Here is a 25,563-nt window from a genome sequence, read left to right as displayed (position 1 = left end):
ATCTGATTATTCCAAGGCTCTTAGTGTCCACATCCAACCAAACAAGCTCATCCAAACTGAGATAAAGTATTTGTGCTTCTTTCCCAGGAAAGTTTCCAAGACAGTAAAAAAAAGCCTGTGAATTATTGAAGAATTTAGTGTCTCTGTTATTCCTAGAGCCTTTTTTTTTAGTTTAAGGAAAAGCCAGGAGTGCACATGCTGCCCCAAAGGTTGTGTAAAGGAACACCACACCCCCAACCCCAGGGCAGGTCTAGGGACAAAGAGAGGCAGCGAAGAGGACAAGGGATGCTGAGGACTGGGGTTTATTGGCTATCCTTAGCAGCAAAACAGTGTTCTTAAATACAGGGAGTAAAATCAGTATTCCTCTTTCAGTGACAATTTGGCAGGGGCAGGGGCTGGGCTGGCCCAGTGCACGCTCCAGCTCTATGTGATGACGGTGGGCCCCGAGCGACCGGTCCTTTCGTGGAGCTGGGAAAGTTTCAGTGCAATGGAAATGAGAGGTGCCAACATCACCTGCAGGGAGGAAAGAGAGGGCTCAGAACTGCTCAGAGAAAAGCCCAAGCTCCAGTGGTGCTGCTGCCATCTCCCTGTGCTGCATCCCAAACTCCACATCAGCACGGGATTTAGGAAAATCCTAAGTTTTCCCCCTCTCTGTCAGAATTGGGGATTTTCAGTCTTTTTGCCAATTATGGCACAGTAAGTTAGGCACAAAGAGCCCACAGAGGGTTTGCTGGGGAATGCAGAATCAGAGAATATCCTGAGCTGGAATGATCCCCAAAGGATCATGGAGTCCAACCTCTGGCCCTGCAGAGACGCCCCAAGTGTCCCACCCTGTCCCTGGGAGTGTCCAAACACTCCTGGAGCTCTGGCTTGGGGCTGTGCCCATTCCCTGGGGAGCCTGGGCAGCGTCCAGCCATCCTCTGGGTGAAAAACTCTTTGCTGATATCCAGGCTAAAACTAAATCTGAGGGGAGGATTCTTTTCCTCCTCCAGTGCCTACAAGAGCTCAGCAGCATTTGTCAATGACGTTGCAGAACATTTACTGCACTCAGTACAGAACAGAGCAGTCTCACCTTAGGTGCAGCTGCATCCTGTGATCCCACGGATATTTTTTAAAGCAGGCACAGGGGTAACACAGACAGCAAAACTGTGCTGTGGCAGAGGCAGCTGCGAGGGGATTCCCATTAATACTTGCTCCACACTGACCATTTTCTTTTTAAATAATCCTATTTATACTGGCGTGAAAGACGCCAAACCTCCAGCTCCCGAAATTGCTGGCACACGCACTGGGCTGCGGGCAAAGCAGGGCTAGGAGAGGGCTGAGCTGTGCCAGGGCAGTGTCGGCACCCACCTGCGGGTCTTGGTTTATCTTCTGGGCGTCCTTCTCGTAGCTGTCGATGTAGAGACGCACGGTGGCGCCCGCGCTGCCCGTGCCGCTCAGCCGGAAGATGATGCGGGAGCCGTCCGAGAAGATGAGCCGCAAGCCCTGTGGTGGGGGATAGCACGGGGTCAAAACGCTTCTAAAAATCGTGGGAATTGCATGCAAGACGTTCAGGGGTGGTGGAAAGAAAGGTTGGGCCTGGATAGGCCTGGGAAAGGGAACCAGGGCTATGTAGGCTCTGCGAACAAAAGGTTGGGCTTTGTCTTTACTAGAGCGTGTGAAACTGCACCTGCATAATCGTCATGTGATCAGTGATATGATTGTTAAATGTAATGATTGTTTGGTGATTGGATGCGGTGGTTGTTTAAGAATCATGAGAAACGATGTTTGGGGGGCCTGGTGAAAACTACAAGAATTCATACAATAGAACAAGAATTCATACCATAGAACAAGAATTCATACAATAGAACAATACGGGTTTAATAATTAGTATGTAGTCATATAACAAAGGGGTATAAAAACATGTCCATCCCGAATCCATGTGGGAGTCAGATTTGGGTTTGTCCCCTGTACCCCTGATTCCCAGAGCTCTTCAATAACAGCACCTGCATATCATCATTCTGTGACTATGTGTTTTGACGCTAACATGGGGACACGGGAGGGAAAGGCCTCTCAGCTCTGTGCTCGTGGCTAGCCAAGGTGTTTTCCACGATTCCCAGCCTGATCTGCACCATCCCTCCTCTTCAGGGAGCCACAGAAGGCTGCTGTGTTACCCTCTCCTCGCTCCCAGAGGGATTGATGTCCACGATAACCCACACTGGAGGAGTTGGAACAAGACCCAGCATTCCCAACTGTAGCAATGTGTCTGCATAACAGGCCATTCTGATGCACCAGCTAGATTGGTTGTGAGTAATATTATCAAAGCACTTGGCAGTTCTGTTGTTAGAGCTCTCAGGAATTCATCGAGGTCACTGAGAAAACAACTGGATCAAAAATTAGAAGAGAGCTTGAGAAAATGTCTGCAAAAAATGTAAACCCTGGATAGGGAAAGCACAACGTGTCAATTGGATGTCCTGAAGGATGTGTGCCTGCCCCATGGAGAAGCAGCTCGGCCAACCCAGAGATGCCCACGTGGACAGCAGACCTAGAATCTCTATCTGCCATGAAACGTAAAGAATGAACCCCCGATTCTGTTGGAATCATATTGATTGGGTTATTCGTGGCCCATTTCCCCCCTGCTCTCCATGGAGACGGGACATGGAGGGAACCCTGTGCCCACCTGGTTCCTGGAGACGCTGCCGTCCACGGGGTCGTTGTACTCGAAGTTGTCGGCTTTCTCCACCGTGTAGACTTTGTCCCCGGCCGACAGCTGCTTCCCCACGAAGGAGCGGTCGAACATCAGCGCCTCCAAATCCTTCATCATCTTGTTGGCAGCGTCTGCGTCCACCTCCTCGTAGTCGTACCTGCAGCCAGCACCACGCACAGGGGTTAGGGGTGGGGGACGCAGCGGGTTGTGATGGGTTTGGGATGCACTTCTCGAGATCTGTGGGTGTTTTCTGCTCGCATCGTGGAGGGGAGGACAGGTGGAAAAGGCTCATAAACCACCAGAATACGTTGTCCAGAGAAGCTGTGCCTGGATCTCTGGAAGTGTCCGAGGCCAGGTTGGGCAGGGCTCGGAGCAGCCTGGGACAGTGGAAGGTGTCTCTGCCCACGGCAGGGGCGGCATTGGATGGGCTTTAAGGTCCCTCCCAGCCCAACCCAGTGTGAGATTCTATGAAAAGAGAGGAGGATCCATGTGCAGCACTACAGGCACATCCACACAGATCCTTGGGATACAGCTTTTCGCAGGCATTTGGTGCCAGGAGATGAAAGCACAAAGCGCTGTCTCACATGGAGTATCACAGACAGAGGGCCAGGGCCAAGATCCAACTGACTGCCAAGAATTTCCTGCAGTTCTGCCCACAGCACCCCACCAGCTCCCTCCTGGTTACTGTGAACACCCCCAGTGCATCCCCACAGCAAACTGCAGCTGTGACTGCCCCAGGAAAACATCCAGTGCCAGCTTTGATGTCCCTGCCCGGGTGGGAGAGGCAGCAGAGGGTGGCTGGAGCCCTCTCCAGGATCCCAGACTCCGTGTTCCTGCTGCCAGTGGGATTTGTGCCGCTCTGTTTGCCGCCTGCCCTGTGCTCTGCACACATACCTCCAGTGCTAAGAGGCTGCTTTTTTATCCTAGACTTTGGCATTTTTCCCCAGGTTTCCATGCCTCAGATGTGTGCTGGCTTTGTGGTCAGTGGGGGGGGGGGGGGGAAAGAAAAAAAAAAAACAAAGGAAAGGCAAGTTCTTTCACTTGGCAATTTGAGATGGAATTTTCACGTAAATCTTCCAAGCCGAAAGATTTCTGCCTAATGCTTTCACAGTGTTCCCACTTCTGCTTGTGTGCAGGCTGGTTCTCATTCCTTCCCTTGCCATCTGCCATGTCTGCTGCAGATTAAATTTGAGTATTTGGGGACTGGACAGGAACTCAGCCAGGTAAAGAACAGCCATGGGGCTGGGCATCCATTCTATGAGATGCTGCTGTCACTGAAGATAACATCACAAATTAACTTGTGAGGTGGGGTCTCAAGAATATTGATGCCATGGCAAAAAAATTACTTTTGAAGGAAAAAAATCTCAATTAAAAGGAAAAAAAAAGGGTGCTTTGCACATATAAAATGCTCAGACTTTGGTACCAGATTTATGTCTGGAGTAACAGCCCAAAGCTGGACACTATGAAGGCTTATGGTGAATCCCCATTTAGTGGCAGGAATGCCTGGGGAGTTTTAAATTCCCGCAGGACAAGCAGCAATGGAGTGACACAGGAACAGCCCCACGGTGCTGCCATCAGGGCTCTGCTCTGACACAGCACAGGGAATGAGAGGGGTCAGGAGCGCTCTCCCCACCTGGTGAAGAAGTTCCTGCCATACTTCTGCCAGTGGTCCTTCATGATGTCCTCCACGCTCTGCTTGCGGGCGGCCAGGATGGAGAGCCAGGCCAGCACTGCCCACAGCCCGTCCTTCTCTCGGATGTGGTCGGAGCCTGTGGGGAGCCACAGCACTGACACAGCTCCCACTCCTCCCACACCGCAGTCCCCACCTCGCCTCCTCTCCCCCATCCCCCTGGCAGCTGCTCACAAGTGGGAAGCATTTCCAGAGCTCCATCCCTGCAGCGTCGTTAAAATGGGTCAGGATCTCATCAGCTCCAGCTCCAGCCCAAAATAAAACACTGGGTGTCTTTTAACACAGACACACTCATTGTTCACACATCCTTAACTCAGTTCCCAAGGAAATAATGGGGAATGCACAGTGGAAAAGGCATCAAATGAAAAACCAAAAGCAAATGCAAAGGGAGCAGCTTGGGAAGGAGAGCATCAACAAGGAGAACATCAACGAGAACATCAACATGAACATCAACAAGGGGACCATAACAAGGAGAACATCAAGGAGAACATCAACTCCTCAGCAGCTGTCATGTCCTGTCTGCCAAGGAGCACCCTGGGATCTTCTCCTGGCCCAGCACCAAGGGGAATGTCAGCCCTCCTGAGGAACAGAACCCCAACAACCCCAAAGTGACCCCAGAACGGGGAGAGGAGCAGCAGGGCAGGGAGCACCAGCCATGGGGCTGGCAACAGCAGGGCGAGGAGAGGCCCCATCCACCTGCAGAGAGCAGGAGAACCTCCAGCCTGCTCTCCCTGGGGGCTGGAAAAGCTCCTCTCATGGCTAAAGGAGCGTTCACAGAATGCCAGAATGGGTCAAGTTGGAAGGGACCACAGTGGGGCATCTGGTCCAGCCTCCCTGCTCCAGCAGGGCCAGCCCTGGGCCTGGGATTGCATCCAGATTTTTGACTGTCTCCAGTGAGGGAGACTCCACACCTCTCTGGGACATCTGTAAGGGAGTTTTTTCTCACGTTCAGCTGGAATTTCCTGGGCCTTGGTTTGTGCCCGTTGCCTCTCGCTGTGGATTCCCCCAAAGCTGGCACTGCAAGGAGAGCAGCAAGCAGCCAGAGGCAGCCCAGCCTTGCCCTGGAAGCACAGTGGGATCACACAGCACCGGCCCCTTGGGAAACCTGAGAGGTGCTGGACCGTACACAGCCCCCAAACGAAATGGGGTCGGGTGGCCCAGAACACACCCAGCCCACACTCGGTGCCTCTGGCACGTCAGTTTGACCCTCTGCCCCACAGCTGCAAAGTTTTCTTCTTCCCACTCTGGAAAACCTCCAAACAGGTATTAAAGAAATCCCAGGAGCACTGCAGAGCTGCCATGCCACCCTCTGAAGGAGTGCCAGAGTGGGAATCCTCTGGGAAAGGGCTGGGGGCGGGGCAGGGGTTACTTTGCAGAAATCCCACTGTTGTGGATGTGGCCGTAAATTATCCCCACAGCCCCTCACGGCAGAGAGAGCTGGGCAGAGGTGATGGAGAGGAATGCTAAATAAACACCAGTCCCATGTGATGTATCAGCTTTTTGCTGGAATGAAATACCCAAGGAAGCACGCAGGAATTCTGTCATGTCCCATTACTCTAATTGCCGCTGGACTCCAATCCCGCTGTCTCACAGTTTGTTTCAATTTTTACTGGGTCTTTTGGCTGCTCCTTCACCTCTCTCCCCTTCAACACTCCCACTCTGTCCAGCTCCAAACAACTCCTCATTAATTTCCTATCAACCAACTCTCCTCACCCCTTGTCATTCCTGAAATCATTCAGGGCAAAACTCCAGAATCTTTTTTACTCGTTGTTTACTTCAAGATTTCCTTACAGAGATACCAAGTTCTCTGAAATTCACCTTTCCTTCCAACCCACAGCCAAATCCCAGTCCCACGAATCAGAGTAAAATCTGGCTGCAAAAATATTGCCCCTGGAGGCTCTCAGCCCCACGGCAGCCTGCTCTCCCCCGGAGCTGTGATCCCATTTCCTCAGCCTCAGCAAAGCTGGGTAATCCTTTCCTGTCAAGCTGTGCATCCCAGCTCCACAAAGCACTTCACTCCAGGTTTTGGGGGCTTTAAGGCACCCACACACAAGTGAAAAGGCTTTTCTGGGGTGGTGGAATGAAAACACACAAGGTTTGAGTGAGAAATTCCCTCAGGATCTTGTGCTTTGCATATCCCACCAGAGATCCTTAGAGAACAGGAAAAAAACATCATCTCAGGGAGAATTCAGACCAGATAAAACTCAGCCTTTGTGCAGGAACCAGGTGCTGATTCGGGGCCCAGGAAAGGTCCCATTTCCACAGGCAGGACACAAAACCACAGGGGAGACGCCAGAGAGAGCTCAGGGAGTGCAGAGACCTCCTGGGAATCCTGCCTGTCCTGAGCACCCTGCTCTGACCCGCAGCAAATCCTGCTCCCGTCAACTTCCCTGCACACCCCCAGTAAATTCCTTGTGATGTTCACTTTGTTTCTCTGTTACTCAGTAACTCACTTAGGCTGTTCAAAGGCAAGTGTTAATTTAAACTTTATAAATCATGCCTTGTTTTCAGAACAGGAAAATGAGGGCCCTACTAAGCTCAGAGATTTAATAGTGACCTGAAACCTTCCCTAATAAAACTCCGTGCTCCAAACCGTATTTCTTTCCAGAAATGAAAACACTGAGAAGGTTTTCCTGGCCACCAAGAGTTGAAAAATACATTTAGCGTTGCATTTAATCCCCACAGACTCAGTGACCAGGCTCCTAAAGAGGCCCCCAAACTTCCTGCCTATCTCCACGTGCCTTCCTGGAGAACTGGAGGAGAAGGAGCTCCTTCCTCAAAACCTTTGTCTTCATTTCCACTCTAATTCCTCCAAGCCATTTTGATATTTCAATATTTTACAAGTATTAACAACTGCAGATGAATGATAAATCCCAAGCCCTAAAGAATAAACAACTAAGAGGAGGAGCAACACCATCATGGGTGATATTGGGGGTGCTGACTTACCAGTCCCAAAACTTTCCTCTCCACACAGAGACAGTTTGTTTGCATCCATCAAGTTTCCAAAGAACTTCCAGCCCGTTGGAGTCTCGTACAAAGCAATCTTTGTAGCTTGGGCCACCCTGCCGAGGTAAGAAGGCCAAGTCACATCCCTGGATTCTCGGTGCTCCCAGGGGAAATGGGATCAGCTGCTCCCCTGGGGTGTCACTGAAGGCAGGGAATGGCACTGCTTTGGTACAACCCCTCCATTTCACCCCGGTGAGATATCTGGGAGATGGGCGGGATGTGCATTTACAGGACAGCTACAAACACGCAGCTCTTCAAAGCAACTTTAAGTTGCGGATCTCAAAGCATTTCACCAAGAAAGCTATCAAATTTGTCACTGATATTTGATATTTGTCACTATCAAATTTAAGGAAAAGAAGGGCAGGGAGAGTCATTTGTTTGGGCTTATCTGTAGGGAAGAGAAAGAACCGAAGTCTGCCATGTCCCCAGGCAGGTTTTAATCCATTAAACCTCACTGCTGCCCTGGCACTGCTGCACTCCTCACCAGACCAAACACATGGGACGGATCCCATGAAAGGGTGAAATCCCAGAAAGGGATTTGCCCCTCAGTTTAGGAAGGACATTGAGTGCTGTGTGCAGCTCTGGGTGTCTCAGTTTAGGAAGGACATTGAGACCCTTGAGCACGTCCAGAGGAGGCAACGAGGCTGGTGAGCGGCTTGGAACACAAACCCTGTGAGGAAGGGCTGAGGGAGCTGGGGCTGTTTATTCTGGAGAAAAGGAGACTCAGAGGTGACCTGATCACTCTCTACAACTCCCTGAAAAGGGGTTGTAGCCAGGTTGGGGTCGGTCTCTTTCTCCAGGCAGCCACTGACAGAAGGAGAAGACACAGTCTCAAGCTGCGCCAAGGGAATTATAGGTTGGATATCAGGGCAAAGCTTTTTATGGAAAGAGTGATGAAGTACTGGAATGGTCTGCCCGGGGAGGTGGTGGAGTCCCCATCCCTGGGTGTGTTCAAACAAAGCCTGGATGCGGCACTCGGTGCCGTGGTTTAGTCGAGGTGTCGGGGCTGGGTTGGACTCCGTGATCTTGGAGATCTCTCTCAAGCTGGTGACTCTGTTCCAGGGGCTTGGCCTGCCCTGGGGGGGTTATTACCTGTCCAGGGCCCCGCTGGTGGGCATGCTGCGGGCCAGCCCGCGCACCCCGGTCTGCTGGAAGTACGGGATGCTGAAGATGTTGGCGGCGATGACGGCCACCGAGTCCGAGGGGTTGACGAAGAAGCCGTGCTTGCCCAAAATCATGTTACGGTCCTGGGGGAGACAGCACAGGCACAGCTCAGCTCCCTCAGCCCAGCCCATCAACCCAGCAATTCCTCCCAGGGGTTTTCTGAGATAAACACGGAGCTTTGAGGAAGTTACTCAGCAGCAGCTCCAGAGTGTTTCACCTTCCTGCTGATTTTTCACGGCTTTAAAGATATTTAAATCCAGTTTGGGCTTATTGAACACAGTACGCAGCTATTTCTGTGAGTGGTTCACTTCACTCACGATTCCAGAGGAGAGAAAAGGGAAAGGTGCACCTCAGTGCCCAGAGCTGGTTAGAGGGAAAGAAGGGGAATTCTGAGCAGCTCCTTTACCCCATCTCCATCAAAGGCAGCTCCAAAGTCGTACTCTCCTGTCTTCATGGTCTGCACCAGGTCGGCAGCGTAGGTCAGGTTGGGGTCAGGGTGGTGGCCCCCAAAGTCCTCCAGGGGGGTGCAGTTCACAGCTGAATTTGCTGGGGCTCCCAGCTCCTCACACAGGATCTTCTTCACGTAAGGGCCCACAACTGTGTCAGCAAAACAGAGAGGGGGGAGTTGGCCCAGCCACGGCACCACCCACCTCAGGCTGCTCAGTTTGGGTCACTTTGTGGTTTAGGAGCTCACATCAAAATCCACCCCATCCCTGCAAGTGTCCCTGGCCAAGCCGGACAGGGCTTGGAGCAACCTGGGCTAGTGGAAGGTTGGGTGGCTAGTTCCACCCATGGCAGGGGTGGGACTGGATGAGTTTTAAGGTCCCTCCCAACCAAAACCATTCCAGGATTGCATGAAACATTTCACTGAATCCTAGAATGGTTTGGCTTGGAAGGGACCCTAAAGATCAGCCCATTCCAACCCCCAAAACGCAACACTCGATAAAAGAAAGTAACACAAGACATAAAAAGTTTGCTCCCGAAAAGAAAAATCCAGTTTGCTACAAACCAACCCCCAAACTTGCAATATAAATTCCAGAGAAAATCTTCCTGTGACAAATCCCCAAGGACACTTTGGGGTGACCCTGGCCCAGCCCCTTTTACCCCCGTGCATGGCATCGATGCGGATCTTGAGCTGGTTCTTCCCTGACAGCAGCTCCTTCAGGGCATTGAAGTCAAAGATGTTCCTCAGCATGCTGGCATAGGCTTCCACAGAGTCCACAATTTCCACTGGGAAGGAGAGAAGGAGAGAAGGAGACAGGGATCAACCCTCACAGCCTGGAGCTGTGATGACCAAGTCCTGTTGCTGTGCTGAGGGTCCCCAGAGCCAAGGGCCAGGGGTGAGCACAAAGCCCTTGAACGTGGCAGAGAATCAGAATAGGGACAGGAATGATGGGGCTAAATCAGGGATTTAATTACAGGCTCTCACTGCTAATCAGGTCACGAGTGGACAAAAAAAATCCTTAAGGCAAACTCTGTTCCCAGTTAAGGCTCCCTGGACTTCCTTCGAGAGGGTTGAATCCCACCCTCCTTAAATTTAAAAATGTGTATATAAAATCTGATCTTTAATTTCCACCGAAGCCAATGGGAAGTGTGAACTTAATAGTTCAAAAAGTTTCACCTTTGCAGCCAACATAAAAACAAAATACAACATAAAATTCCCACTACGAAGAAATGGGGACTGAGAGAAATACCAGCTTTTATTATCTTTTCACTTATTTCTTTGTTAAATACAAGCACCAGGAGATGGTAAAAAAAAGTATTTTTTAAAAGTCTTTTTAAAATGTATTTTCATATTTCACTGCTGACTGAAAAAAGTCACGTGTGAAATGTAACAACTTTCCCACTCACAGGGATAACTTTTATGTGTGAAACCATGGAAAAAAATCAGTTGAAATGTTAAACTCTGGAATTTTTAATTAGGAAAATGCACTTTAACTGCATTCTTCTGTTCTCAAGTACAAATTTGCCTTGCAGAAAAAACAGCCTTTGATTTTTAGGGAAGTTTGACAGATCAAGGTTTTGCTACCAAAGCAGAAACTTCTGTAGGACAGAAAATTATATAAATCAAAATCAACAAATTAATAAACACCGGGAGCAATGTCCTCACTGGGATTATGCAACAGACGAGAAGAGAGCTCAGAATGGCCACAGAAACACCACAACTCCTCACCCTTGCCAAGAGGGAGAACATTTCTTTACCTGTAAATGGCTTAAATTTGTTCTCCAGGTCAAACTGCTGCTTCCCAATGGTGCCCAAATCCACCTGGAGATCTGGGCAGATTGCATATTCCTCGATTTTCTTGCTGATTTGGAAGATTTTATCCGTGATGGCTTCAGGAGCAGGACCTGCAAAATGAAACGGGCAAAGGGGAAGATGTTAAAGGATCCAACTGCATGAGGAGTGAACTTCAGGAAAACAGCAAAGACCTGGGCTGGGAATACCCTGCTGGGAGAGGAACACCAGGAATGAGGGGAGCACAGCATCACCTGCTCTGACGCCTTGGGAAGGCTGACCTGGAGCAGAGATTGCTCAGAGCTAAGAGAATAAAATAGAGATTTATTGAAAGGCCTTTAGGATACACTTTGGGCAGGAAAAGAGCCTGGGCAGGGCTACACCCAGGGTGGACCCAAAATGGGCACAAAATGATCACAAAATGGTCACAAAAAGGACCCAAAAATTGTTACAAAATGGACACAAAATTGACCAAAATGATCACAAAATGGACACAAAATGGACAACTGGTCACGAGGTCTCACATTTTTCTAAGTTTTGTTCCATTTGCACGTTGGGGTTGAATTGTCCAGTCCCAGCTCCAGGCTGTGAGGTCCCATCCTTCGTGTCCCTCCCTCCAGCCCACCCTTGTTTGTGCTGTTGGGGCTGAGAGTTGTCCTCGGTGTGCAGCAGGAGAAGGATTTGTTTTGTGTCCCTGCTGTGTGCAGAGCTGAGTGACACTGACTGTGAGCTCAGAGCTGCACCCCTGGGCACCACAGAACCCCAAACACACGACAGCTCAAACTTAAGGCATCAGCCCCCTTAGGGAAACTATTGCTCAGGGCACTGATTCCTGGACTATGAACAGAAATTTGGATTCTCGGGTGGACACAATAAATAAATAATAATAATAACACTTAGAAGTTAAGGTTTTAGTATATAGTAATATATATGAGGCAATATGGAGTATTTAAGGTGTTGTCTAAGTCCTTCTTCTTCACCTTCTTCTTCACAAATGTAAGTAGTTTCCTCTAGTTAAATAAAAGAGGTCTGCATTGCGATCCTCGCGCAGTCATTATTAAGTCAAAAAAGTAAATAACATGAGTGTCACTTTAGAATTGAGTAATTATCTCTTTAATAGCCTCAGTAAAAGTTAAAAGCACTCTGTTTTGTGTCCTCTCTCTAACTGGCAAATGCTTTGTGAGACACAACAAACAACCAAAACTCAACTCGGCTTTCCCCCTCCGGTGCCTTTCACCCTGACCTGAGCCAAAACGAAGCACACAGAACTGTAAGAAGGGAGTTAGGAGCCCTGACCTCCGTTGGCAATGTTGAATTTGATGCCGAAGTCGCCGTTGGGGCCGCCGGGGTTGTGGCTGGCCGTCAGGATGATGCCGCCGATGGCTTTGATCTTGCGGATGATGCAGGACACGGCGGGCGTGGACAGGATCCCGTTCTGCCCGATCACCAGGCGCCCGATCTGGGAGGGCAGGAGCACAGCAAAGCTCCGTCAGGGCAAATCCCAACCCCAGCCTAAATCCCCGAACTCTGCCAACAGGTAAAGCACAGCCCTGTTCCTGCCAGAGCTCCCTGCACTGCATCCGACCCTTCTCTGCTGTAGCATTTTCCTCCATGAGTGCTTCTAGTGGTTTCACGTTCTCCAATTCCTGATTCCCAAGATTAGTGTAGTGGTTTGAATGTCTCCTAGAATTATTTACTCTTTTTCTGCTGTGAGGTAGGACTAAGAGAGAAGCAAAGCAGGCTCCAAACTTAAAAGGTATAAAGAGAGGTTTATGAACAAAAGTACAAGAAAGAAAAAATAATCAGAATAAAACCTCCAAAAAACTTCCCTCTCCCCCAAGAGCTTCTTTTCCCTGCCCACAGCAACATATAGAGACAAAGCTTGGAATTCTTGGTCAGGTTACCACCTATAAAATAGTCTTTCATCAGTTCATTTTGAGAGGGAAGTCTCTTTTAGTTTGCCATGGAATTCCCCACAAGAAAAAAGCCAGACCCATGACAATGCTGCACATGGATGCACTGAAGGGCTGAGCTCTCCACAGGCATTAAACACCACAAAAAATCAGCATTCCCTCTGGCTCTGGTCTCGAAATTTGCCTTCAAAACACACAAAGGGGCAGAGAGAAGCCAAAAGAACACAGAACTTGAACATCCTGGGAGCAGCTGCAGATTGTTGCTCGCAGCGGGCAGCACACCTCCTTCCCATAAATTCAGGGATATCACTGAGATTGGAACCAGAGCAATGTGCTGAGCAATACACCAGCATCAGAATCCAGGCAATAAAGCAGGAGGTGCAGAATTCCCTGGAAGAACAGACTCCTTGGCACAGCCCCCAGATGAGGTGACAGGATTTAAACCACACCAGACTCCTCTGCACCGACCGAGGGGGTCAGACCCAGAACAGACTGGGGGAAGGAGGAGGGATTTCATTCAACCGCAAGCTGAGGCAGGAATCAAGAGCTTGATTCCCAGGCTGTGGTGGGTGCTGAGCCAAGGGCATGGGATGGCTGTGATTCCTGTCCCCTGGCACTGCCAGGTGCTAAGCCCCAGCCTCGCTGCCCATCACTTATTGCCTGCTCCAGCTGTCACAGCCCAGCTCTGGCAGAGCTGCACCTCGAGCAAAGGACAGCAGAAATGGGAAAAAAGCTCTTTACAAACCCAAAGTGAGGGCTCTGTCTCCTGCTGCCCACACCAGCTCATACTGGAGCCCTGACTGTGCCCACACACCGATCACTCATTTATTGCACCCCACGTTTCATTTGAAGCAGCCCAACCTCCACGGGGTTTGCTTTTCCCCCGTTCTCACACACACCCTGTCCTGTGCTTTATTCCAGCCCCCAAACCTTGCTCCTTTCCAGTTTCCCTGAGAATTCACCTCCAGGAAGCTCCTCTCCTAAACTTCCCCTCCTGCTCCCCAGTTTCCCTCTGAGGGTCACGTTCTGCAGCATCAGAGCCCCAGGAATGCTGCAGAGGAAGGGAGAACAAGGGATTTCCCCTGCCAGAGCAGGCAGCAGCTGCAGGAGAGCTGGATAAACACATCAAATCCCCTGTCCTTGCCCTCCCTGCACACCTGAGCTGCAGCTTTTCCCCACAGCGAGGAAGGAAAGGAAGAAACACTCATCTCCACGTGGGCTGCTCTGTGATTTGGGTCCTCCCTGGCTTCCAGAGGTTTCCAGCTGCCCACCCCTCCAATGCTAAATCCTTTGTGGTAAGCACTGGGGAAGGTTGCTCAGTGTAACAACGATTTACACTTAATCCTTTTCGAGTCTGTGGAATTTCTTAGGAGGAAAACGTCAGGCAGCAAATGATGGAGAAACACCTTTCATGGAATTCTCGAAACAGACAGACCCACTTTGTGCAGCAAGTCTGGGTTACAGCACTTCAAAACCATCCAGGTAATAATTCCAGCCTGCTTTTACTGAAAGGCCCATTAGGATGCACACAGGGACCTCCTGCAGCCCCTCCAGCCCTCCAGGAACATTGGGAACAGCTTTCCCAGGCCGTGGAGGTCGGTGTGATGCAGCTCCATGGTGTCCCCAGCCCACCCCTGCAGCCCTTTCTGTGCAGGAGATGCAGCCCAAGGCACCAGTCCCACACCCTGAGCACCACTGAGGAGAAAAATCCGTGGAAAATACCCCAAACACCCCCTAAATCCCATTATTTAGGCAGACCTGGGCCCGGTGCTGGAGAGAAAAGTCTGAGCTGGTGAAGATGAGCCTGATCTCCCCCTCACCAGCGGGTCTGTCCTGGTGTCAGGCACTCCAAGCCTGGCTCTGAGCACATTTTCCAGCTCTTCTGCTCAGCCCATACACTGATTTCAAAGGAAGACATTCATTTGCAATGCCTGAAGATTTATTTTTGCTCCCCCCTAAGATGGAAAATAGGTCGATCTTAAAATTAAATGAATAAAATTCTCTCCTCTTATTTTCCCACTTATTATTGATTACATTGTCCAAGTCAGGTTTTTTTTGTCAAACAAATCCCTAAAATCCAGGTCCCTTTGCACAAAGTTTGCTCTTCACATAGAGATCCAGGGCAGACAGCAGAACTTTTTCTTCTTAAAAAGCAGAAGGAAGCAAAGATAAAAGCCCATCGCATGAACCATGATCTACCACAAACACACAAGCCTCTTGCTCTGCTTCCAAAACACAGAATTCCAGCACAACTGAGCTCCCTGTAAAGGCTGTCACTCACTTGCTGACTCTCAGATCAATTTTCAAAGGCTCCCTGAGCATTTATCCCACAGCCACAACTTACACCTGGTGAGAAAGGCAGAACATGGTTGTTCCTTTTCCTGCTGGCTGTCCCTGTTACTTCATTTCTGAACAGTGCCAGGGGTTTATATTCTCGTGGAAAGAGTGGAAAATCCACAGGTGCCCACAGCTTGGGGCATGTCAAAGCACCAAACCAGAACACACAAACCCCAGGCAGAATTTATTTTCCTTTCTGCACGTGTATTCTCTGCCCAACTGCAACACTTAGAGCGAAAAAAACAGTAATTTCTGCACTCCCCAACTGATCTGGCATTAAAAACGTCACTGTTAGCAGTTGAATAAAGCCTTTGGGGAAATTAAAATAATTTCTGATGGATTCCTGCATTTCTCAGCCACACCCCACAGGAATTCATTCAACATTTACCGACCCCGTTGGCAGCAGCCATTTGGACAATCAGTTCCACTGCAGACTTATTGAGGTACCTCCCATCACCTCCAACCACCAGAGAGGCTCCTTGGCGATCCCTTAGGTCTATGGAAAAGAAAATGCTCTGGATAAAATTCTGCAAATAGTTCAGCTTGGATTCAAAGTAAAAAGTCTTCCTCCTTAGGCCGCTGGTTCCCGGTTTCTGGTCGCTGTAAGGAGCCGTTGGCACCGTCAGCAGAGGCAGGGGAGCGTCTTCCATGTCCTTTTCTCGCACAGATGCATTTAAAAAGTCAAATATGCCAAAAATGAGCCCCCAAGCTTGGCACAGCAATGGCCCACCTACGAGGCAGGAGTTGAGGGGAGCTGTTGAACACCCAGAAATAGCTCCCTGCACCTCCTGTAACCGAAGCCGTGTCCTCGCACTTGCGGCGGGGGATCAATGTCAGGGAGAACGCACAATCCCACGCTGCTCTCCCTCACTGCAAGGCTGGGAAAGGATTCCTGCCTTCTCTGTCACCTCCTGGTTGCCACAGGCGCTGCTCCCTGCCATGCCGTGGAGCCCAGCAGTGCCAATCCGTGTGGATCTCCCTGGGGCAGGGAGGTGGGAGCAGCCCAGCCCCACTGGGATGCGTCGCTCCCGGCGTTTCCCCAGATCCACAAGGCAGTGCCAGGTCCAGCCACATGCTGGGGCTCTGGAGGCAAACTTCCAGCAGGATCCTGCTGGAGCTATTTTGCAAAGTCTGGTGAGTTAAAGGTCACTCTTAAAATGGAAGGGAACAGATCCGTTACCTCCCGTTTGCTCATGCGACTCCCGCCCTGACAACCTGACTTCCCACGGCTCCCTTGGACTCAGGGAGAATTTCCAGCAGGGGCAGCGGGTCAGCCGTTGGCTGGAAAGCCTCAGGAGCCTCAGCTGAACACCCCCAGCAAGTCTCACCCAGGTTCAAACCACAAAAAACTATCAAATGCTTGGGAAAAGTGCGTCCTGTTCATTGTGGGACAGCCTAAACACAAACAGAAGAGACTCAGATATGGAGAAACTGCTGAGAAGCCTCATCTTCCCAAGCATGGGGAAGGTCAATGAAGGAAGGGAAGGTTGTGGACTCCCCATCCCTGGAAGTGTCCGAGGCCAGGTTGGACAGGGCTTGGAGCAGCCTGGGATAGTGGGAGGTGTCCCTGTCCATGGCAGGGGGTGGAATAGGGTGGACTTTAGGGTCCCTTCCCACCCAAACCATTCCATGATTCTAAAATCAGCCTTTCCTCCAAGCCTCTTTAACAGCACCCAGAGTCCTCTGCCCGAGCTGCTGGAAATAATTTATGGGTATTACTGGAGCAATTAAAGAACAGACACTTGGTAATGGCTCTGTTTGTCCCACTATTAAAAGCAGGGAAAAGGAGATGTGTGTACACACAGCTAAATTGTGACAGGTCTGAAGGTGCCCAGGGACTCCTTCCTGCGGTGCTGATTCTGTCATTGCTCCAATAATTGATATGTTTTCTTCCCGAGGAGATCACAGAACCATAAAGGTTGGAAAAGCCCTCAGAGATAATCCAGATAAACCCCCAACCCTGCCAAGGCCCCCACTGCCCACGTCCCCAAGATCCTGATTTATCCATCAGCACATTTAAATGGGGTTGGATAATTTGTGTGAACCAACACATCTTTCACCCCATCAGTGAGACTGCCTGTGATACACAGCAAAACTGCTTTGTGTTTTCTCCACCCACACCATTCCAGCACCTCGCAGCTCTTTATTCCCATGCAAAGGCCCAGGTTTCCCTCTAGTGGCACAGAAGCCAAAATCCAGCTCCTAAAATTACACCTGGCAGGAAAAGGCCTAAGCAAGCTTTGCCCTTTCTTGCTGCCCTGGGAAATGTCGTGGCATTAAGTGACAGGAGGAGGGCACAGGACAACCAGCAGCTCCTGTGATTTACTGGCAGGGAAAAGCCTGTGGAGGGTTGGAATTTGTGTGTGATTCGGTGCATGCGGAGCAGACAGAGGAATTAAATTGAATTAAGCAGGGGAGGAGGATCATTCATGCAATGTTTGTGTACATAAAGTGAAGCACATCCTATTAATGAAATACAAAATAATGCATAAAAGGCACAGGGACAAGGACAGCCACACCAAGCCCACACTCTTGGGGTGCTCACCTGGGGAAGCCCCAGGGTTTTCCTGTGACATCTGCACCACGTCTGGGACAAACTCAATGACCAGTTCCTGGCCAGCCAGGACTGCTCAGGGCTTGGGGATCACCCCAGCCAGGATCAGCTGGGGTTGGCTGCCAGAGGACTCAGAGGTGCAAAATGTCACCAAAGGTGGGTGCTGAGCACCTTTGCACTGGGGCGGGGCCTGGGGAAAGGTCGTTTGATAAGGGAGGCTTTGCTGGGGTGACTGATCATTACAAACCCCTCAGGCCATCTGCTCCCTCCCCACAACTGGATAACGACACCCAGGTCTCCTCCTGGAAGTTGACTGAACTTATTTTTTGGAATCTTTTTTGGAATTTTTTTTTTTTCTCCAGGTAAGCCCTTCCAGTGCAAAATTAACCCTGTAGCTGGAAGTGCTTCCCTACAACCTGTTGGGTATGTCCCTCGTTGGCACAGCAAACAAAGAGATCATCATCCTCTTCCTGGCAACTGCTCACTATAAAATCCTTTGGCGTTAGGCTGGGAGTGCCCTCTCTGCTACAGCAAACAGCCCCAATCCTCTGAGCTTTTCCCTGTGGTCCTGTTTCCTGGATCTCTTATTCCCCATGGCAGGTGAGGGAATCTCCCTCTCCCAGCAGCCAGCCTGGCACAGACAGGGATATTTCCTACCCCAGATCTCCTTTTACCGTCCTGCACTTCACACACACAAGAACAGAGTTAAAACTATTCATTAACTGTTGACTTTAATGAGAGAAAGACAAGCTGTTGCGTGCTGAGAGGGCTTAAATTCATTAAACATTGCAGAGCCACAGCTCTTCTCTTGGCTTAATTCCATGGTCCCTGAGTGATCCCCTCAATTCCTCCCCCTGAGTGAGCTGTGCCATCTTTTTTGGGAGGTGGAGCCTTCTTCACCTGGAGTCTTCCCCCAGCCTGGGACCAGGGGGAGGGCTAGAGCCGGACTCTCCCAGCCCCTCACTGACACAAACCCAGCCTTCCTCCAAGCTGCAATTTTACATTTAGGCATTCAGGCAAGAAAAATAATTGTGGGGGGAACCCACCATGGAAAGGCCAAACTGAACAGTAATTCCCCGTTCCCATGCCCTGCTCCACCCCTGGGTCAGGCTTCTCCAAGGTCCAGGTGTCCTCTCCTCCTCTTCTCCTTTCCTTCCCTTTCCTCTCCCAGGCCTTTGTCCCCATTCAGAGGGCAGATAAAGCCAATGTCCCCTCTGTGGGGCTGCGTTTAGCTGCGAGCTTCCTTTTCCAGCTTTGCAGGAATTTGTGACTGCGAGCAGCTGGTGACAGTCATCTCCTTCTGCTCCTTCTCTGTGCTCAGTCAGGAAGACACTCAGCCGGAAATCCCGGGCAAGAAATGGAGTAAAACCACTTTACACTTCATCTGTGACTCTCCTTTATAAGGCAGAAAACCATTCCCTTAATTCTTGCCCTCGGGAAAGCTCCAGGGTGCTGTCCCTGCACATCGGCCATCAGAGGGTGCCAAGAGCCCTGGAAAACCCCACTGAGCAGCTGCCAAAACCTGGCTCTTTCTGCCGAGGATGACTCCGGTGCAGGCAGCCACTGCTGTGTGACATTTGGTAACGCCAGGACAAATGGAGCCCAAGAAAAATAAACAGACTCCGAGTGTGTTGTTGGGCATACAAGGAGTGTTGCTCCCACTGCAAAACGCTTTGTTTGTATTAGGAATTAATTAAAAATCTGAGTTTGGATGTTGCTGTAGAGATTGCAGAGGGAAAGAAAGATATTTGGCACCATCTCAGCAGCACAAGTGCACTCCCATATGAATCACTCCAGAATGAAGGGACTGCTCTGTTCCTACCAGGGCTGAAAAGAAAAGCTGGGTGGCACAGAGAGGGGCTGGCAGGGCTGGGAATGAATCCCCATCTCCAGGTTTGTCCCACTGGCAGGGGCTGAGCCTTCCTTTCCAGGGAAAATCACACCAGCCACCAGGATTGGGAAATTTCTGTTCCAAGGTCAGACCCTCAAAGCATGCTCAAATCTGTATTTTATCTTTGATCTCCTGCCTTTGCACCAGGGTGCATTCCCAAATCTGCATTTTATCTCTGCTCTCCTGCCCTTGCACCAGGGAAAAGGGGAGGGATTCCAGCAGGATTGCCTTCAACGCTCCAGGATTTCTGCCCTCAGACTCTGAGATTGAGCTTCTGGCCCTTGGTGCTCTTGGAAATCTGCACCTGAACCCAAAAAACACATTTTGCTATCCCAGGCTGCTCCAAGCTCTGTCCAACCTGACCTTGGACACTCCCAGGGGTCCAGGGACAGCCACAGCTTCCCTGGAAAACCTGTGCCAGGGCCTCGGCAGCCTCACAGGGAGGAATCCCTTCCCTACAGAATGACCTCAGCCATCCCCACAGGAAACCTCCCACACCCAGACCAGATCCTCTCTGAGGGCTGGTGCCCCAGCTCAGGCTTAATTTCCTGATTTTCACTTAGAACAAACTCATTTTAAAATCCAGAAATGATGTTTTTCTGGAGAACTGGATGTGTTTGCCCTCTACCCATCACATCTGCTGTTTGTTTGGTTACTCTGTAACTTCTACTATGAACATGTGCTATAAGTGTACACATTACATTTTTATTACTTCAGAATTCTTTGAACTTCTTACTGATATCTAAGAAATCTCTGTTTCTAAAATACGTTTCAGCTCCTCATCTGAAGCATTAATCAATATTTTGCCCAGCTCAGGATCATGACAGGATGCATTTCTCAATCCTGGTGAGCTCAGATTTGGAATAACACGTGGAGAGCAGCTCTCCAGCCCAGCTCCCTACCCCAAACTTTGCCCTGGCAAAGGGCAGGGGGCATTTCTGCCCTGCCAGCCCAGCCCCAGCTGAGGTGTCTGCTCATGCACAGTCATTGTCCCAGGAGATTACAGCTAAATAAACCCCTGGTAGGATGAATTTCAACTCTGCCTGCTGGATTTGCAGAGATTAACTGCAAAGCACCTTAGCTCTTGCTCTGAGCTGGAGCTTCATGGGTGCAGAGTTTAAAATTCCAAAGGGGCACTGAAACTGGACAACCTGACCACTTAATCACCTTCCACTGTAAACTGACATAAGCCAATTAACTTTACAGGCAAAAAAGAGCCTAAGGTGGTGGAAAAAGAGGCTGTGAGAGCTGCTGCAGCTGCTGTCTTCTAAAATCCACTTCATCTGCAGCCAGGAAATAGCTACAAGTGGTATTGATTTCCTCACTTTAGATACCACATCTCAATTTCCCCTTCTGCCTCTGAGGAAAACAGCAACATAAGGAAGTCAGAAACTGAGGGTTTTCCTACTGGCCTGGAGGATCCAGCATCACCACATCTAACCCTGGTTGCTTTTTTTTTGGAAGAACTTTCTTTAGGAGCACTTTATTTTGGTGATTTTAATCCCAGGAGCTTTTACTCAAAGGGAAGATCTCAGTGGGAACTGGTCTGGGAGCTGTGGCAGAACAGCACAAATGAAAAAGGAGCTGCCAAAGGAGAGCAGTGACAAATAGATGCAACAGGTTTGAACACTTGGTTTCCTTCAGTAACTGAGGGAGGAGAAAGGTTAAAGCAGCCAAGGCAGGAACCCAAACTTCCTGGGGGAGAGAGCAGCATTTCTAATAAAAGCCCTGTTTGTCCTGCAGCTATAAAACAAAAGCAGGCACTATTTAACATGCAAGGCACAGCCTGGCACTCCAAACACCTTCCAGCAACGTGCCTGAGTGTGGCAACTTGGAGAAGTGTTCAGTTAGGAAGGAGCCAAGGGCGCAGTAAATTTGGGGAACAGCAGGTGACAATGTCACTGGATCAGCCTGCTGCTGCTTCTGTGATCACACCTGGATTTACAGTTTCTGTCATTTTTGACAGAATATCATTGCACAGCCACAGTTCTGCTGACCAGAGATGCTCCAACAGGGCCTGTGAAGATCTGATTTGTGTAATTAAAGAGCCAGACTCACCATGTGGGAATAAGATCAAGGAAAGCTGGCACACAGACCAAAACAAAGCTGGTAGCCTACACTGGATGCCAGCTGGGAGTGGCAAACAATCTGAAATTCAGTTTACTTACAGAAGTGCAAACTTTAAAATAAGATAAACACCCCTTAACCTCATGACTACAAACTGAGTAGCTGCTACTTGAAAATAAATACTTAGTTCCATATTAACCATTCCAGGTGGGGACAAAATTCAAGCTAATTTTAGCATCCTTTCCTTTTTATGTTGTGAAACTAAAGATCATCAGTGGTGGTGCTCGGGTCTCTCCTGTGCCTGGAGAACCCAAAAAACACCACATGATTTTAAAGCATTCATCAACCACCTCTTAATCCAGAAATTCACTTTTCCAACAGTTTGTTCGGTATTACTCAGCTTTTCTCAGCATGAGGCCCCTGAGATTTCCCCCCAGAGCTGGCTGCTGGAATCAGGGGATGTTTGAGTCCCAGCACTTGGACAAACCCACAGCTGCAGGAATAAGTTTCCGTGTGCTGCTCCCTGTTCTGCAGGGCACTTTCTTACCATGAATGAAGTTGTCCATCCTTCTCTTTGAAGGGCAGGGAACCTCCAGTCACTTCATATTTACTATGAAGAAAGAGGATTTTCAGAGACTGTTACTTAACTGCTCTATGGTAACCACCAGGGAACTGATATTTGCAATTACAGAGAAACCCCACAAACCAAGCATCCCTCAAGCACTCCAAAACAAGGCAAACACATCAAAATTTATTTCAAACCAGTGTTTTGCGTATGCTAAAGGAACCCTCTGGTTTTAGCCACCTCATGTCTTGGGGCCAGAGTTTTGCTGCTCTCGAGTTTGGCAATGCGGTTCCTGCACGGCCTTATTTAGGCCAGAGCTGCTAAAAAGTAGCAAATGTCTGTAACCAAGTTTCCAGTGGCTGTGCCCTCTGCAGCTCACCCCACTGCGCCTCTGGTTATTTATCCAGGCTTTACCTGCTGCTCATTTATTAACCTACATATTCTTCCACACGTTTCTTTCCTCCACCTCCCGTTCTTCCCTGCCTTTTCCTGAACACTTTCTGACTTTAGGGCCTATTCTGTCCCAGCACTTGGAATTCACGTGGACAAAGTGCTCCGAGGCAAATTCCTGCCGGCAAGGGCAGCCCTTGGGGAGCGTCTAGACGCTGCAGCTCTGGCAGCTCTGCACGTACGTGAGTGACTGCACGATGCAGGGGAGGATCCGAGACATTCCCGGCTCTCCACGCTTCCCAAAACACCTCCTGAGACCCCAGCAGGGCTCTACCCCAGGCCTCTGCTTTCTGGGATGGAGCTGGAGTGTAAATGATGGAGAAGTCGGGGCCTGGAATGCTGCCACATCCCACCAGGCACCCGGTGCACATCCAAGAACCTGCACAAAGTCACATTGCATCCCAGGGAACGAGTTTCCCACTCTGCTGATTCCCAGGGATGTCTGTGTGTGCACTCAGGCAGGAGCGCTGCATATTCCAGCTCCAACCCCCTCCCAGAGGAAATAAATAAACCTGCTGCTTTTCCATCAGGGAAGGCTGCTCTGTCCATCACTTCCAGAGGTGCACACAGCATCCGGGGATGCTGGGTTATGGAATAGCAGTTGAGCAGCCGCCACACATCACAAAAGATAAATTTCTACATGGTTTAAAAAGAATCCAAGCCAGTTATTTGCTTCTTTGTGCCCTAAGAAGGCAGCAATTCCAAATTATCATTTTTCCCCTAAGAAGTCAGATATTTACAAGCATTGGGGCACCTGGGAATTCGAAACAGATAACTCTGAGGTTCTCCCCTAAGCACCAACACCCTCAGCCCCGTCTCCTTTGCGGTCCATGAGGAAGAATGTTTTCTGCTGGTGTTGGTGTCCCAGAAGAATGGGATCGTTTTCCTTTGGAGAAGAGTAAATGTAGGGAAAAGCTTCCCCTTTGCTTGACTTCAGCACCTTTCCCCACCAACATCACATTCCCCGCTGGGATTCCCTTGGGCCGCCGAGTGACAGGAGCGGGACGAACCCACGGAGGAATCCCCCAGGAGGCAGTGAGATGTATTCCAGCGCTGTGGGAGGGAACGCTGCTCCCTCCCAACACCTCACCGTGCCGCTGCTTCGTGTTTTAGCAGGAAAACCCAACCACAGCCAGAATGAAGGAGGAGGAATTAGAGCAAAGTCGTGTTTGCTTCCATACCTCCGCCCCGGCCAATGTCCGCTGGCTCCGGCAGGCAGGGAGAGGCTGCCGGGGGGGTTTTCCTGCCAGGACAGCGAGCTGTCCCGCGGTCAGCTCATGTCACTCCACGCCGCGGACACGCCGAGCGCCAGCGATTTCCGCCGCGCTGAGGGCGGGCGGGCCGGGAGCGCATCCCGGAGCCTGCGCTCGGTGCTTACCCCGTTGGCGGCGGCGATGCGGACGATCAGCTGGATGGCGTCTCTCATGTAGAAGCGGCCGTCACCCCCCACCACCAGCGTGGCGTCCTGGCGCTCGGCTGGCGGCACGGTGGCCAGAATGCTCTGGATGAAATTCTCGGTGTAGTTGGCATTGCTTTGGAATACCGTGACCCGTTTGCGCAGCCCGCTGGTGCCCGGCTTCTGGTCGCCGTAAGGCTTGGTCTGCACGCTCACGATCCGCACCATGGCCGGCTCCGGGAGAGTTCCGGGAGCCGGGGGGGGACCGCGGCCGCCCCGGCCCCGCCGCCGCCACCGCCCCGCGTCCGCCCCTTAAAGGCACCGCCCGCTTCCCCGCCACGCACGCACCAGCGCACAGGCGACAGCATCCGTGTGCTGGCCTGTCCTCTCTTGTCCTGTCCTGTTCTGTCATGTCCTCTCCTGTCCTGCACTCTCTTGTCCTGTCCTGTCCTCTCTTGTCCTGCCGAGCGCCTCCGTGTCCCGGGGCTCTGCTCCATCCCAGCCGCTGTCACGGAATCATGATAAACTTTAGGTTTATGAAAGAGCTTTAAAGATTTTCAAGTCCAGCCGTTCCCCAGGTCAGTGCTTTAAGCCATGCCCCCAATTGTCACATCCACACGGATTTTAAATCCATGCAGGGATGGGGACTCCACCAGAGCGCCTGGCAGCTGTACCAGGACTGGATATTTTCCATCAAAAATTTTTCCTTGAGATCCAGTCTAAAGCTTCCCTGGCACAAACTGAAGCCCTTTTTCCTCCTCCTGTCCCTATTCTCTGGGAGCAGATCCCAAATCCCGCCGGCTGTCCCCTCCTGTCAGGGGGTTGTGCAGAGCCACAGGGTCCCCCCTGAGCCTCCTTTTCTCCAGGTGACCTCCCCCAGCTGTCCCAGGTGACCCTTCCTGTCCCTGTGGCCAGCACCAGGATGTCCCCACAGACCTTACAGACAGGTCCTGGCCTCAAGTGACCACCCCACAGAAGCAGGGGCCCCCCCAGAGCCCCAGAAGCAGGGGCAGGGAAGGTCAGCATTAGGAAAACCTTGAAGAAGCTGAATTTTGTTATAGCTCTAGCTCTCAAAAGAAAGGCAACATTCCTGAAATTGAAATTCATCTTACAGAGATTTTTTTTTTTCTCCTAAATGTCTCCCCTCAAAGAAAATAAGCTGGTACCTGTGTTCAACCTTAAAAAGAGAAGCTGGGATTTTTCTGTCTTGGTGGTACCTGGATTTGGAGCAAAGTGAAAAAGGCTCTGCAGATAGAACCAAGATCTCTAATCTCACCTGCTCCAGGGCAGGAGAGGCAGAACCTGCCATGGAGAGTTTGCCTATGTCCCCACTTTAAAAACTGGATAATTGAACCCTTCTAGCAGCAGGAGGATGAGAAAATAAACGAGGTTCCCTGTGCTGTGCCATGTTTTTTACCTGCAGCAAACCCAACTCTTCCCACGTGCAGTGATTCCTCAGCTAAGCCCTTCTTTCAGCTTTAACCTTTCCTTTCCTAAAATGCAGAGAGAGTTGCAGATGAATTCCTGCCACATCTAAACAGGCTGATTTTGCAAACAAAAGGAATGTAAATAATGGACTGCTCACTTTGTAATGTCTATTCCACACAG

General features: G+C 50.4%; 1 protein-coding gene across 2 annotated transcripts; it reads right to left on the bottom strand.

Annotated features, from left to right (window-relative positions):
• Nucleotides 1–286: 286 nt before the first annotated feature.
• On the bottom strand, nt 287–24,230 carry PGM1 (phosphoglucomutase 1). 2 transcript variants are annotated; one of them, XM_066192974.1, is made up of 11 exons: nt 23,938–24,230; nt 12,079–12,241; nt 10,749–10,895; nt 9,651–9,776; nt 8,953–9,143; nt 8,475–8,629; nt 7,323–7,438; nt 4,320–4,455; nt 2,660–2,843; nt 1,351–1,485; nt 287–513 (listed from the first exon to the last, which is right to left on the bottom strand). In XM_066192974.1, the coding sequence occupies exons 1-11, from the start codon at nt 24,181–24,183 to the stop codon at nt 424–426; spliced, it is 1,689 nt and encodes a 562-aa protein (XP_066049071.1). In that variant the 5' UTR covers nt 24,184–24,230; the 3' UTR covers nt 287–423. The 2 variants fall into 2 exon arrangements, with proteins under 2 accessions (XP_066049071.1, XP_066049072.1); XM_066192975.1 differs by lacking the exon at nt 23,938–24,230 and adding an exon at nt 15,425–15,781.
• Between the last annotated feature and the right edge of the window lie 1,333 nt (nt 24,231–25,563).

This window comes from Chamaea fasciata, unplaced genomic scaffold (assembly GCF_029207755.1).
Source record: "Chamaea fasciata isolate MVZ Bird 193981 ecotype frontalis unplaced genomic scaffold, bChaFas1.0.hap1 SCAF_10, whole genome shotgun sequence".
Lineage (NCBI taxonomy): Eukaryota > Metazoa > Chordata > Aves > Passeriformes > Sylviidae > Chamaea > Chamaea fasciata.
The sequence above is the reverse complement of the archived record's forward strand: the minus strand, read 5'-3'. Positions and strand labels throughout refer to the sequence as shown.